Genomic DNA, 14693 nt, shown 5'->3' with positions numbered 1-14693 from the left:
CAAAACCATCTAATACATTTGTAATTTTATTATAATTCTTTCAATTAAATAAATTCTTTATATAAAAAAAAAAATTATTCTTAAATAAATCCGGTGTATATACACAATGTAAAACTGCATTTATATTGTTTTTGCACGTCCTCAAACACAAGTCAAATGTGTATTGTTCATGAAATTTTAAATTAATTATCTGGTCATGTTTTAAGTGATAAGAAAGTCTAAACAGAAGTATGAATTCCTCTACAAATCTTTATCTTTATCCTTGGGAACCACACAAACTGTACAATTTTACATGTTACAGTGCATCCAGAATATGCTTTCAAAAAAGTACAGAAATCCCGACATCAATAGTAGTTAGGCCCAGACTTCAATGACGTCACCATCCTCCATGTCTAGGTCAGCTGGAGTCTGATTGTGTGTGACCCTTGACCCATCAAAGAGAAATCTGGCTTTCCGTCTAGCACTGGCGCTCAAACCAGAGACATACTGAGACAGGATGGACCCTAGAGGAGCATTCTTTAAATAAAAAAATTAATAAATGAGTACTAAATTAAGTTCACATAAACACAAGAACATCCTCACAGATGTATAGTACAGACCTTTTGGAGAGAAAACTCCTGCGCCGATGCTTTCTCTTTGCCTTGCAGTCGCACAGTAATGACATTACTTTTGTCACTCTCTTCTTGTTTATTCTCTGTTACAACACAATCTGGGAAAGACAGTCGAGATGAAGAAGAGTTGCATGAAGGCTGCATTTTTTTTATGAATCGTTTATCATTTCAACAATAGCAGAGCTCACAACAGGTCTGTCTTTAAAAGTTTATCTTTTAGCATTAATATTAATTTCCCTGTGGAGTTTTTACATCTGGAACCTGACTGGTGCACTCTTATAATTGCACTGTGATGCATGCTAATGAACTCAGCTCAAAATCACTACTGCTTTCTATTACCTATAATGTCAGCTATGCCGAGACCCAGCTCACCGATGGACGAGTGAACAGGGAGATCAATATCTTTGTTTAATAACAGAATTTGGCTGGGTGGGACATTGAGTTTGTTGGCCAGCTGTTCCACAGCTTTACTCAAAGGAGCCGTCTGCAATCAAAAGGCACATACATACAATTACAGTCCAATTTAAAAACATTATTTTTCCATTTTTAATAAAAAAGGAACTCAATTCACATTTTTTTTCTACCAAACAAATATTCCACATGTTCAAACAAAAGTGTTTATTCCACTTACAGACAGTATTGGGATTTTGTACAACTCTGTTCGACATCGAAATTTTAGTGAAATTTCTCGTGCAGAGCCTCTTTCCTCAGTGTTTAGTGGACGTCTTTTCTTTTTGCTGTCAGAAGAAACGATGATGATGTCATCGTCGTCATCATAGTCATTCACAGGAGACGGAGAGTTTCGGTATTCAACCACAGGCTCCAGAGGCTCCGGTGAGAGACACACCAGAGAGCCAATCGCATCCAATTTCCTGTTGATTTCTCTAGGACAGGGATCGAGAGAATGTCAGACCTGTTCTCTTATCTCTAGCCTATGTGGAAAACGCCAATATTGACTGTGTCAATATTTTATAACTATAAAAACTGCATGAGAAAAGAAGTTCAGTCTAAAAGAAGAGATCATTCAATGTCTTATTTCATCACTAATACGTCACTTACTGTATTTTTTGGTTTGCCCGTCTGCTCCGTTTCACAGGTGGACTACAAGGTGGAGGGGGTGGAGAGGGGGAATGAAGGATTTCCCTTTAGGGAGGTGAGGAAGACAATGGTTTAGATGGCTTAGGTTAGGCTGATCATTCATCAGATGATTAACGGGCAGGGCTATAATTCATTTTAATGTCAAGGAGCTATTTTTGAGTCAAAAAACAAACAACATTGATTGTGCGTGCGTAATGACACACTTTTTATATGCCAAGGTGAAGTAAATTCAGTCTGTGTACTTACTGAGCTTCAGTCTGTTCTGGCTCGTCCTCAGAGCCACTCAGATCAATGCTGATTGGCCGTTTCTCTGCGCGAGGTGGGGACGGAGACCACAGAGGACCACCCTTTTCCTCATCTGACACAATAAATGAAAACAGTGAGGATGGTGCGGATAAATCCCACTCACAAAATGCTAATTATCTACAATGAAGATAGGATGGAAGCATTACATAAAGGCCACATATACACTTATCAGTTTGGAGTTGTCATTAACATTCTTAAATGATTTTTTGAAAGAATATGCATTTTTTTTATCAAAAATACCGTAAATCAGTAATATTGTAAAATATTACTGCAATTTTAAACTTTTTAAATAATTACATTTTGAACATATTTTAATATGTAGTATATTCCTGTGATTGCAAAGCTGAATTCTCAGCATCATTACTCCAGTCTTCACTGTCACATGATCCTTCAGAAATCATTCTAATACGCTGATCTTCAACTCAAGAAAAATTTATTCTTATTATCAGTGTTAAAAAGTATTGTGCTGCTTAATATTTTCATGCAAAACGTTTTTCAGGATTCCTGATAAATAAAAGAAATTCTAAAGAACAGCATTTGTTTAGCAAAGACCTTTTTTTTACACTATAAATGTCTTGTTCATTTTTTATTAATTTAAGCAGGTGTATAAAAATCAATTTCTAGATGGCCAGAGTTTAGTTCCAACCCTTCTCCAACACACATGCCATGTTAGTTTTCAAATAAGCCTGAAGGACTTGATTAGTTGGATCAGGTGTGTGTAATTAGGGTTGAATCTGAACTCTGCAGGGCTCCAGTCCTCCAGGAGCGGAGTTTGACAACCAAGACGGAATGGATCCTTGCGAAACTAAAATAAAAATGTTAGTATATAACAAAAAAGTTTTGATACCTGTGAGAGTGGTGTGTTTGAAGGTTATTGGCTTCAGATTCAAAGAGCTGTTAACCTAAAACAGAATAATGTAACATCTGAATCATCTTTTTTAGCCTATGTTTGCACCTTGTAACACATCATCCCAATGCATTTAGAATACAGACATATTTACAGACAAAGATATTCAAGTATATTATTTCGAGCCATGAAGGACTTTTAAGTCAAGCAGGCGAGATCTACTCACCTTGTTGGAATAAACAGGTACTGTTGTGAAGGAGGAGGCGTCGAGGATGCGTCGGCGTTTGGGAGCTTGTTTTGGGGGGTCTGATACGCCCACGTCACTGTCTGTTCCCTGAAATAAAGAAAAATATTTCCAATATTATCTCATGGGTTTAAACGGAAATTATAATACATTTAGGTAATAGCTAGCTGTATAGCATGCCAATCGCAACTTAAGCAGAATTATTACAACTTATAGATCACAACAAATATCAAAACTGTTCACTAAACGCCTAACACAATGTTTTAATGGCTATTAATAACTCCAAATGAGAGTGAAACAAATGTAAGTGTTTATTTAAACACATGACCAATCGTATATAACGTAATTTTAAACTGGTGCTCTGTGAGTACGTTACCGCAAACTTGAAAATAAAACCTGCACATTTACTTGAATAAAACCAATTAGAGCGCTTCACATTTTCTGTTGTTGTTGTTGTTGTTCATTAATCGATATGACAACTGATTAGCTAGCGTGCTATTGAACAAGGCAGTTATAGATAATATATATTCAGGGTTTTTTTTTTTTTTTGACGCAAACTATTCAAACATTATGCCCCTGTAAAATGTACAGAATTTGAGTAGCAATAACTCTTTAAACTTAGCATTGAATGAATAACTGCTAATAGAGAACTCACCCTTTCAGCCATGGCCCGTTTCCGCGCGCTCATTACCGTGCGCGCTCTCGGTGGGTCGGCGTGACGTCACGTAACAAAGGCTCGCTCCCTGAACACTTTATTCCGTCGCGAAAAAAAAAATTAATAATAAAAACTTTATTCCGTCATACGTATATAAATGATACTTTGCATGTAATGTAACATCTTTGAATAAATAAAACACTTTATTACGTGGATTATTATATTGATGATGAGGTGAATATTTAAGTGAATATAAAGTACGATAAGATGACTCGTATAGCTATTTTAACCAGAAAACAGAATATAAATTATTCATAACAGCTTCATTCCATAATACAATACTACAGTAGAAAAAAGGTACTAGTATAGACTAGTAGGTTATATTAAAAAAAAAAATTTAGCTCAAGATCAAGGATGTGGATTCATTCATATGAATAATAATAGTAATAAAAATAAAAAAACCTTCACAGAATCTGCTATTTAAAAATATTGCCTGAACATCAATTCTGAATATTAGGTGAACTTGTAAAAGGTTACAAGCCTTTTACAAGACCCAGTTTTAACATTTAAAGCATGTATTATTTATTTAGCCTTTATAAATAAGAGGCAATAGATTTGTGTACCATTCATTCACACGTAAAGGGTTTATTATGTTAGCACAATTCACTTGCAGTTGTTGTTCTTGTGTCCAAATGCACAAAAACATACAAAAGATGCAGTATAAAACATACCAATACTATGTACATGTTAACAGGAAGAGGGTGGGGGGGTCACATAAAACAGAATCAATGCTCAATTTCTTGTTTTCAATCACAACAATCATGCAGGGTCTTTTTGCAAACAGTATTTCACATTGTATATTGCTGTCACTTCTTTTTGTTCTCCTTGCAGGCCACTACATATCGCTGAGCGACATTGAGAGGTGGAGAATAGCCATCAGCATAAGATGTGTCCTCAAACAGAACGGAGTAGTCATCCTGGGGCTGGAAAAGACGCAAGATGTGTCAAATTACATGGAAATAATTATTCTTAGTATATAACTGGTCTAATGATGTCACAAAACAAATAAAAAAAATACATATTCAAACAGACTAACATTAATTCTATGACTTTCAAAGGGTTTAAAAAGCACTGCAAATCTTCAACACTTTAAGTATCCCTGAATCCTCTAATCCTACACTTCAATCAGTCTTTGAACTCTTTTTGTCCTTCTTGTTGCGCTCACCCGATGTGGCGGCGTGTGGATCAGAGCTCTGTAAAAGCACGTGGTCTGTGGATAGAGGGCCAGCACCAGCTGATCCTTACTGAACAGGGCCTCTGGGTCTGTTTCTGGGTTTGCTTTCCACTGCGGGAGAGGAATTATTCTCCTCCGACTCAATGTGTGTCTCCTGAACAAAACAGAAAAAGAGCTCATTTGAATAAAGCATTCCTGGAATTACATTACTGTTCAAACGTTTGGAGTCTCTAAGTAAAATAGTGTCAGTTGATATTTGAATATATTTTTAAAATGTAATTTATTCCTGTGATGGCAAAACTGAATTTTTCAGCATCATTCCTCCAGTCTTCAGTGTCACATGATCCTTCAGAAATCATTCTAATATGTTGATTTGGTGCTAAAGAAACATTTCTTATTATCATCAATGTTGACAATTTTTTTGTTTTTTGGAAACTGTAATGCATTCTTTTTTCAGGATTCTTTGATGACTAGACAGTTAAAATGTATTTATTTTAAATAAAAAATTATAATTTGTAACATAAATTTATTAATTGTAAATCAATTGAATGCATCCTTGCTAAAATAAAAAATAAAATAAAAAAAAGAACAGCAGTGTATCATATGTGGGTTGAATAATGGAATTGTACTTACTCTTTACCCTCTTCATCAATGTCATCCACTTCATACCTGATAAAAGATCATATCATAATGTTACATTATCATTTCACACAATCAGGTTTAAAGGCTAAAATGAAATCATTATATAGCCCTGTAGCTGAGCTCAACTGGTAGATGATTACTTGTTGGTGGAGTGATTGTAGCTGACAACTTCGGCAAGAATCCACTGTTCATCACCATCGACGGCCTTCACACGCGCCGCCACCTTGTCGCCCTGCTTAGCCACATAGTCACTGCTTGCTGGTATAGCGCCACACAGTGGTGGTGGACTGAAGGAGTAAGACAGGGATGAATGTGTGAAATGTAACAATTGTAACTCATTATTCACCAACTAAAGAAGCATTTCTAAAGCAAAGAAAGCATAATGTAGGAGACTCTGCATGGTACCTCTCGCCAGGTTTGCCGATCCAGAGAGGAAGTGTCATGGCTGACTGCTGTAACAGGGTCATCAGGACACCTCTGCGCATGGTCTTTCTGGGTGGGTCGGTGTCACTGTACACCCCTGCCATTCTGGCAGCTGGAGAAAAGAAGGGTTTGATTAGCTTCCACAACTGTCCAGATGCACACGTTTACAAACTAATGTCCAAGACTTACCAATCCGTCTTTCCTCCAACAGGGATTTAATTTCTGCAATCTTGTCAAGTGCCCGTCGAAGTATACTGTGGGAGAGATGCATATAAATCTGATCAATTAACACTGTAAAGCCTGACATGACATAATGGTCAGAAAAATAAAAGTAATTGAAATGGATGTTATTTGGGGAGAAAAAAAAAAAATTTTTAGTATCATATTTGATATATCAGGCTTTTATGGCTCGTTTTGTATAATATAGGGGAATATGGAGCTCATACTCAAGGAGTACCTCAATTTTATTCAGATGCCCATATTGAGCAAAAATATGCGGTTTGGTACAGCTGATATTTTCATGACCAAAAAGTAAGATCAAATTCTGATAGCATGTAATACAGGCTCAATCAATTAAAACAATCAGGATAGCAGATAAATTACATAAAATGCATATAAATATCAAGATTTCACTCTAAATGTCCAAATAATATGTCTTTGTATGATGACATTTAAATGCTTAGTATTATAATTAAAGCTGTCGTTTTTATTATAATGCAATGCAATAATGATTAGGATATCATCAAAAATGAAAAAACATGATTTAATTAACTAGAACATTGAGTGATAATATTTAAAAAATATTGTATTTATCCGTTTTAGAAACAATAAACATGGCTGATAGGGATTAGAAGTTAAAAGGGGGGACAGTTATATTTTAAAGCATTCATGTGAAAACAGCCCTGTAAAGAGACGTGAGGAATTGGGGAGAAAAACAAGCCATTCTTGGTGCATTCCAGTGAATTATTCATGGTTTATATCAGAAATGAAATCAGAAACATTCCACAGATGTGCAGTATATGTTGTCTTTTTTCATAACGTTTCAGCAGAATACAAAGGAAACATTAAAAAATAATGGGAAGGAAATAATGCAGTGGACTAAGAAGAGCTCTTAAAGGGATATTCTTGTTATACCATGTCACATTAAAATACCAAGTGTTATAAATGTACATCTCGTTCAGTTAAACTGACACATAAGGATTATTTGTAGTGCACACATCTGAGCGCTTTAGACAAAAGTACCACAAGATGGGGCTAAACAACCACAAGATGCTCAAGATCTTCCAGATGTTTCTTGTCAAGACAAAAACAATTCATTTCAGAACAGATCATTTTGTGAATCATCTCGTGTATTTCAGTACTGATTTGTGTATTTTAGTATTTCATAAAGTCAAGATGCACCCTTTGCATTGATGTAAAGTGGTGCAAAGGGAAGCCAAAAGGCAGCAGCTTACCTACATTCAGCCTCAGCATCAGCTTTAGCTGTAGTGTAAAGACCCCTCAGTTTTGTCCGATAATATGGAGAAGCTGAAGAAGTTAGAAGTAGATTAAAGGATATCAGATGAAAAAATTAAATTCATAAATACAAATACAAGAGAAATCTAGTTTGACAATAATGAACATTTCTTATTCTCTTAATTTGTTTATTCTTACAGTTATTAACTTAACATGAATGTGACTTATTTTCATTGTAAACAATGCAATAGGAATTCATGTCTTACTCTTATTTTCTGTCTGCATCCTTTCATGTGTTTTCTGGATGTTGAGAAGGTTGTGTTCACTTCTTGATCGCTCTTCCTGTGTATTTAAGAAAGATTAGGGAAGAAAGACTGGGTGGGTGTAAAGTGTACGAAAAAGGATGTCCTTGCTAAAGCATACAGACTCAAACTACAGTGATCATGCATGGGACAACAGAGGAGTGCTCACCTGGGTTTGTTTTATGAGCTGATGCAGCTCATTCAGCAACTCTCCGATTTTGGTGTCTGCTGACACTAAAGCCATTGTACCTGCAACAACAAGAGTTATATCGGTTAGATTTAACTAACATTATTAAGACTCCAATCAAAATCTAAATGTAAAAGAACCTTAATAAAGATAAAATATAAATATTACAATTACAAATAATACAATTAAACGGTACCACTAACATTGCCCAAAACTAAAATATCATTGCCATAATACAATAATTCTAACAATAATGTATTTTACGTGTGATTTATGTAGCTTAAATCCATGTATACTACAGAGCGCCATTGACTGAACGGAACTCCCGCGCACAGATGAACAAGAAAAGCGTGACTCTCACCTTCAAACACAGTTCAGCGACGCGCTCCAGATTCACCTCATGCATATATACACGAACTATGAACGAAAAACATCTATTTGAAACAGTTTCACTTTCCTTAAAGCATATTAGGATTTTTTTTCTTTCTTTCTTTCTTTCTTTCTTCTTCTTCTTTGGGGTTTTATTGGCGGTTGAAAAACCAGCTTAAGGTGCATCGCCACCGACTGGACTGGAGTGTGGATCAACATACATGCATATAAAAGGATACATAGGATGCGAAAAAGCATAATAATAAAGATAATAAATAAATAAATAAATAAAAACTCTATCTTACTTTACTGATTTTCTTTTATAAATTTATTAATAGCATCATATATCTTACTAGATGTTTTCCCTAATAGACCTGATAAAGAAAAGTCATGCTGTTTTACCTTCTTCATTGACCGAATTAGAAGATATCTCTCATTGTTGTATTTCATACAGTGAAGTAATACACATTTGACTGCTTCTTGTTGACATTCCCCAGTTGGGTGCTTTCCAATACAAATTCTAAGGCCGGTTATGATAGTTCCTACTCTCCTTCCTCCCAGCATAAATCATTAATACTAATAGTTTAAATGATGGAACTATTTCTAAAACGTATCCTATATGTTTCCACTATATGACATAACACACTATAAAATCAAAAGATAATGTAAGGCCTATGTACTGTGCCACAAAAGAAAGGATTATCTTGAGGTATCTTCAGCATTATCATCACTATCACCACACTAACCTAAATATTTGGCTAGTTCGATGTATCTAGGGTTAAGTTTAGGCCCATACATTTGGGTTATTTTTTTGTGGGGTTGTTCTTTATTTTTAATGTTTTTTTATTTATGTATATAGATATTATTATGTCACATTAATTTATTTATAGCATTTAGATGTCTTTTATGTTCATTTTTGTGTTTAGAAAAAAAATGTTTCTACATCCTAACAGTGTTTATTTCAAGAAGGATTCATTTGTAAAATGGTTTCAAGGTTTCTGAGGTTTCTTGTTTAGCGGGTGCTATTTATGTTTTTATACTTTTGCAAAGTACCATCATGAGCAAACGGGTGCAAGTTTAAACACATGGCAAATGAGAGGTATGGAGAAAAAAGCAACTGTAAAAAATGAAATGAAAGAGTCAGTCGAACATTCAGACAGTAGTAAGCCCTCATATGTCTGACTTTGAGGCTGTGAATGCTGAAATAATATGGAGTTCATTTTCAACAAAGAGGCTGTCTCAGACTGGTGAGGACATGTGGAAAACAAAACAGACAAATTGCGATAAACTGTGGTTTATCTGGCAAAATATTCCTGATCTGAGCTAGAAGGATGGAGAAAAACAGAGAGATTTGTTATGTTTTCATAGCTGAATGCATATTGGCTCAGCCAATAACTTTGTAAATATTTACTGTACAGAATGCCTCACTCTCACATGACATCAGTTTGAGAGCCAAGGCAAACAGTCAAGGCAAAAGAGGGAAAGCAACTACTACTACTTTTGTACTAAAACAGAGCATAAAATTAAAGAGAATATAGGGAAAAGAAAGGTTTTATGGGAGAAAACATAACCAAACATATCACAGATTGATATGGTTAGAGAGCTACAGAAAAAAAAGAGAGCAAAACACAATGTGTTCTGCTCCTGTGCTCCCTTAGCATTGTTTATGGCTGTGAAAGAAGAAATACATTCTGTAATGTCTAGCCTCCCTTAGCTCATGCGCTCATGTACACAAGGCTACATCATGGAAAATTTGAGTGCAGTAGAAAAACTGAATCTTTTGCACTCTTCCTCTGTCATTACAACAACACAGAACCACAGAAGTCTTACTGTAAACTACATCACCCAAAAATATCCACAGCAGTCATCACAACAGAGCTCTGCCAAATTCCATTGTATTGAGTAAAGAATATGTGCTTGTACAATGGAGTGCAAAATGGGAGCATGCCGGGGGAAAAGTAAAACAAAAACGGTTTAGAAATAGAAATAAGAAATGTAAAAGTATTTTTTTTTAAATGTTGTAGGATTAAAAAAAAAATGTGGCTAGTAAAATTGCTAGTAATTTGGAATGGTTACAAATAAACAGCAAATAAAAAAAACTACAAATAGCACACTGAATTAAACATTTTATATTAAAAAGACTAAAATAGTCAATCTTGTAAAATACATGGGTGAATTTTGAAGACTGCATTTTTTTGATCAACAACTAGAATTGTTTTACAGTTACTGATAAAATTACAATGTAAAGTAAGTTTTTTAAATGTTAATGCATTTTAAAATGTAATCTATTCCTGTGATGGTAAAGAATTTTCACCAGTCAGGATTCTTTGATGAATACACTCTTAAAAATAAAGGTACTTCAAGATGCCATAGAAGAACCTTTTTGTCTAAATGGTTCCATAAAGGACCTTTAACATCTGAAGGATCTTTCTGTTTCACAAAAGCTTCGTTTTGGTGAAAGAAAGTTCTTCAGATTATAAAAAGGTAAGAAAGAGATGGTTCTTTAAAGAACCTTTGACTGAATGTTTCTTTGTGGAACCAAAAGTGGTTCTTCTATCGCATTGTTTGAAGAACCTTTTGAAGCACCTTTATTTTTAAGAGTGTAGAACATTTAAAGATATTAGTATTCCTTTTGAGTGGCTTTCATTGGGAAAAGATGTTTTTTGGCTCTCAGAATCTCACATAATGGCATCAACAGGGACTAACTGGGTCGTGCTAACTAGATTCTTTTTTTTTAAATGTCCTATAAAAATGTTATTTAGTCTATGAACTGCAGTAGGGTGGAAGCTTTAGTCTGTTAGTCTTTGCTTTGATGGTGCAATAACGATTGCCTGATGGCAAGGAACAAAACAGCTTGTGGCTGCAATGAAACTAGAATGATGGATTGGGCTTCCCCTTTCCCAGTGGAGGAAGTGGTTTTTCCAGCTGTGACAGACTGCATCCCACAATCCTCTATGCTGATTACAGAAGCCGCTGTCGTGCATTTTGTCATGCTTAGTTACACACACACATTTGATGAGTCTGTATAGCTATTAGGCACACAAGCAGCACTGACACACAAAATAAACTGAGAAAGGATTAGACATTGTGAATATTGCCAGTCACACTACAAAAAAGAGGCATTTCTTCTGCTCTTTATCCCAGCAAGTGCAATTCAAAGACATTTCCTATAATCAGTCAAATATAATACAGTACCCCATTTTGACAAACTAATCATCTGGAGTAGATCTCCAACAGTGAACAAGCAAACCTTTTAGACATTCACACAAAAGGCTACTGAAATTAGTCTTGCACTCTCTAAAGACAACAAATGTGCATATAAAATGTTTTCCTTACAATAGAGTATGTTAGTAGGTCACAGTCCACAGAGGGACGTGAGAAGTCTGAATACAAAGTCAGGTGCAAATAACAGAGGGACAAACATTAACTAAATTAATCTAATCTGTCTAATCCTTATCAGATATAAGCAAACACACTCAGAGGGAGAAAGAGAGTTTGTGAAAACAGAAATATTAGACTAATTTAAATGTTTTTTCTCTCTCTCTCTATTACTGAAATGAAGAGGAAGAAGAAAGGAACAGCATGCACAGACAGTGAGACCTAAGTTCTGAGATCCTTATCAAGTGAAATTATGAAACAAAAGTGCGAGTCAAAACAAAAACACTGTCATCTGCTCTGAAGGACATCCAGTCTAGAAGTAGGTGAGGTCTGCTGAGGGTTGCCAGGTCCGCGGAATAGGGATTTTTTGTTTTTTGTTTAAACGGGTTGAAACGACCCAAATGAAATTATATTTAGCCAATTAAACGTGTATTTTTTTTTTTTTTTTTTACCATAGAAACCAACCAAAAAACAACAACAACCTTGTAACTATTTTTACCCTCCGCCCAGGACGATTGGTTTAAGTTTTGAGTGCCACTCGGGCTGGTTTTGTTGTGACAGCCTGGCAACCCGCTTCTGCTGATTAAACATCAACTCACATCTGATGCAATTTTTTTTCCCTCAGGTCAGGTTGACCCATCCATAGGCGGGAACTGAAGGAACTGAAGGCGGAGCGACGTCTTTAAATAAAGCAACTTTACAGGCTTGTAAACAACACTTGAACCGAGGACAAGAAAGACGACATCTAGACACACATTCTCTTCGCTGACAATATGAGCAACCACGTTGACGTGAAAAACATTGAACCGACCACTTTTGAGGACCGCTACTACGACGAATATGAATATTATAACTTAACAGACCGTTATACCGGTAAGTTTTTAAAACGTTTATTATTATTAGGTTATTATTATTAAGCTACTATATAAGTTTTTAGAAAAAGTGAAGGTTTTAGAGTTTGAATAGGCTGTAGTGTTGTCGGCTTTGTATGGATTCGGCAACACTAATTTTTTTTATAGGGCTTCGTTCATTATCATTGTTCTTCAAAATGTATCAGTTCTGAGTTGAACCCGTACTTGTAACTGACTTGTTTTCTGTGTTGACTACAGAGTGCGCTAGTCGCAAGGGCAGGACGAAGAAGGAGGCGAGCTGTAACACGAACAGACCCAACCCCGCGGGACACGAGCGCAAAATCGTGGAGAAACTCCAGAACTCGGAGAAGAAATCCAAAGAGTGACGCAGAGGATGTGCGTCAAGCATCTTATCTTCTCACATTGACATCGAGAGAGAGAGGGGCAAAGAAGTTAACTGAACAATCATGTTTGTCTTACAGATTCAATCGGACGGCTATTACTGGAAACCGACCACAGGTGTCTCTGCTGGAAACGGGCGCCGAGCTGCAGCAGCTCCGCCTCGGGGTGAGATGAGCGGGCCGTGACCCGTCGAGAGGACCGTTTTGTCGGCCACACCGCTCCGTGAATGTGGTGGACCCTGCAGAACGAGCACCTGTTCAGAGGAACCGATGTTATGCTTGTGATGTCGAATGTAGAGTTTTAAACCGTAGCTTTGAACACGTTTGGTGTCTTGGTACATTTTAGGAGTTCTTTTAATAAAGACCACTTTTTCAAAAAATAAATCCCCAAAAATTGTCTCTTTCTTTGACGCCTTCCAAATAAAATGTGTATAAGTAGTCAACATTCGAAGTGGATCAAAAGCTTTCATTGAGGTTGTCCTCAAACCAATAGGCTACCCATTCTTGTCTTGCATGGGGCAACTGAATTTTTTTTCTTTTTATCCACTTCAAATGTTGACCGTGAAGTGTGCCAAGTGACTTAGTATACCATTAAAATCTAAAGGCTGTTCATGTGCTAAAGCCACATGGTGAAAGCAATCTCTCGCACACAAAATCTGACCTCATCTCGAGACAGAAAGAGGGCAGTGAAGAGATGTGGAGCTGAATTTGAGACGTGTCATGAGAAAATGACATTTTCACAGAGGGAAAACTATGTATCTCATTTAAGAGTGTTTTGAAAAACATGTGCACTATAGTTCAAAGCAAATATGACTCCCTTTTTAAGTGGTCTTTTCAACAGGAGCGAGAAGTGCAATGAACAAATGCAACCACTACACCCACACAACTTCTCATGCAGAGATTGAGCTTTATACAGTACATAAACCATACTTCATAACATATTTCATAAACAACATTCTTCATAGCAAGTCAAGTATTTGTAATTGGACACTGAAAAGGACAATTATACTCACAGAATGCACAGTTGTGGCTGCTTAATACTGCAGACAGTTTCTTAAGCAAAGCTGTTCGATAAATGAACTGTATAAGAAACAGAAGGCAAATGAAATTGAAAATTAGTTTAGCTTATGGTGAGTTATGTAAGCACTTTAAAATGGAGTCCATAAATGTTGAAAGATATATAAGGCTAATTTAACATGCAGATATGCGCACTGAACCAAAGCATTAGTAGGTCACATAAATCTGTATGTTGAGCAGATTTTAATTCCTTTTCTCTTTCCAAACATGCTTTGAATTATATCCGCATGTGAAGGCCAAGAGTAAAGAGCTGTCATCTGCAACCTAAAGGCTCAAAAAGGTTAACAGGATATATGTATATATGTATAAACAAGAGGACTGAACAACAAAAGGAAACAAAAGGAAAAACTATTACGCAATATATAAAAATGTAGGAATATCTCAAGTCTTAGAGTAAATGACACATTTAGCAGCATGAATCAAATAATAATCACTAAGATATTCAATAAGTCAAATGTACTTAAATTAACATCTTGTTTAGTGAAAAGCTTTTATAAACTAATTCAAGAAATTTGTAACTTAAAAAAAATGTTGCTTCTGACTATAATATTTGCTTTCTCCAGTGAAAATGTCTTATCATCTGAATCAGGAAATACATATTTTCAAGTAAAGC

General features: G+C 35.8%; 3 protein-coding genes across 4 annotated transcripts; 1 reads left to right on the top strand and 2 right to left on the bottom strand.

The window, feature by feature from the left end:
• Positions 1–235: 235 nt before the first annotated feature.
• LOC113043982 (NFATC2-interacting protein) lies at positions 236–3846 on the bottom strand. The gene is made up of 9 exons (XM_026203550.1): positions 3762–3846; positions 3089–3196; positions 2863–2917; positions 1956–2067; positions 1671–1754; positions 1243–1495; positions 951–1095; positions 600–709; positions 236–516 (listed from the first exon to the last, which is right to left on the bottom strand). The coding sequence occupies exons 1-9, from the start codon at positions 3792–3794 to the stop codon at positions 355–357; spliced, it is 1062 nt and encodes a 353-aa protein (XP_026059335.1). The 5' UTR covers positions 3795–3846; the 3' UTR covers positions 236–354.
• A 528-nt stretch (positions 3847–4374) lies between these two features.
• Positions 4375–8539, bottom strand: LOC113043974 (SAGA-associated factor 29). 2 transcript variants are annotated; one of them, XM_026203526.1, is made up of 10 exons: positions 8366–8539; positions 7987–8066; positions 7782–7857; positions 7515–7587; positions 6250–6314; positions 6043–6172; positions 5778–5924; positions 5629–5664; positions 4987–5149; positions 4375–4744 (listed from the first exon to the last, which is right to left on the bottom strand). In XM_026203526.1, exons 2-10 carry the CDS (start codon positions 8059–8061, stop codon positions 4628–4630), a joined length of 882 nt encoding a protein of 293 aa, XP_026059311.1. In that variant the 5' UTR covers positions 8062–8066; positions 8366–8539; the 3' UTR covers positions 4375–4627. The 2 variants fall into 2 exon arrangements, with proteins under 2 accessions (XP_026059311.1, XP_026059319.1); XM_026203534.1 differs by lacking the exon at positions 8366–8539 and adding an exon at positions 8269–8290.
• A 3917-nt stretch (positions 8540–12456) lies between these two features.
• Positions 12457–13387, top strand: LOC113043963 (nuclear protein 1-like). The gene is made up of 3 exons (XM_026203516.1): positions 12457–12624; positions 12861–12998; positions 13085–13387. Exons 1-2 carry the CDS (start codon positions 12525–12527, stop codon positions 12986–12988), a joined length of 228 nt encoding a protein of 75 aa, XP_026059301.1. The 5' UTR covers positions 12457–12524; the 3' UTR covers positions 12989–12998; positions 13085–13387.
• Positions 13388–14693: the final 1306 nt, after the last annotated feature.

Source organism: Carassius auratus, chromosome 3 (genome assembly GCF_003368295.1).
Source record: "Carassius auratus strain Wakin chromosome 3, ASM336829v1, whole genome shotgun sequence".
Lineage (NCBI taxonomy): Eukaryota > Metazoa > Chordata > Actinopteri > Cypriniformes > Cyprinidae > Carassius > Carassius auratus.
Note: the sequence above shows the minus strand (reverse complement) of the source record. Positions and strands in the feature narration are given on the sequence as shown.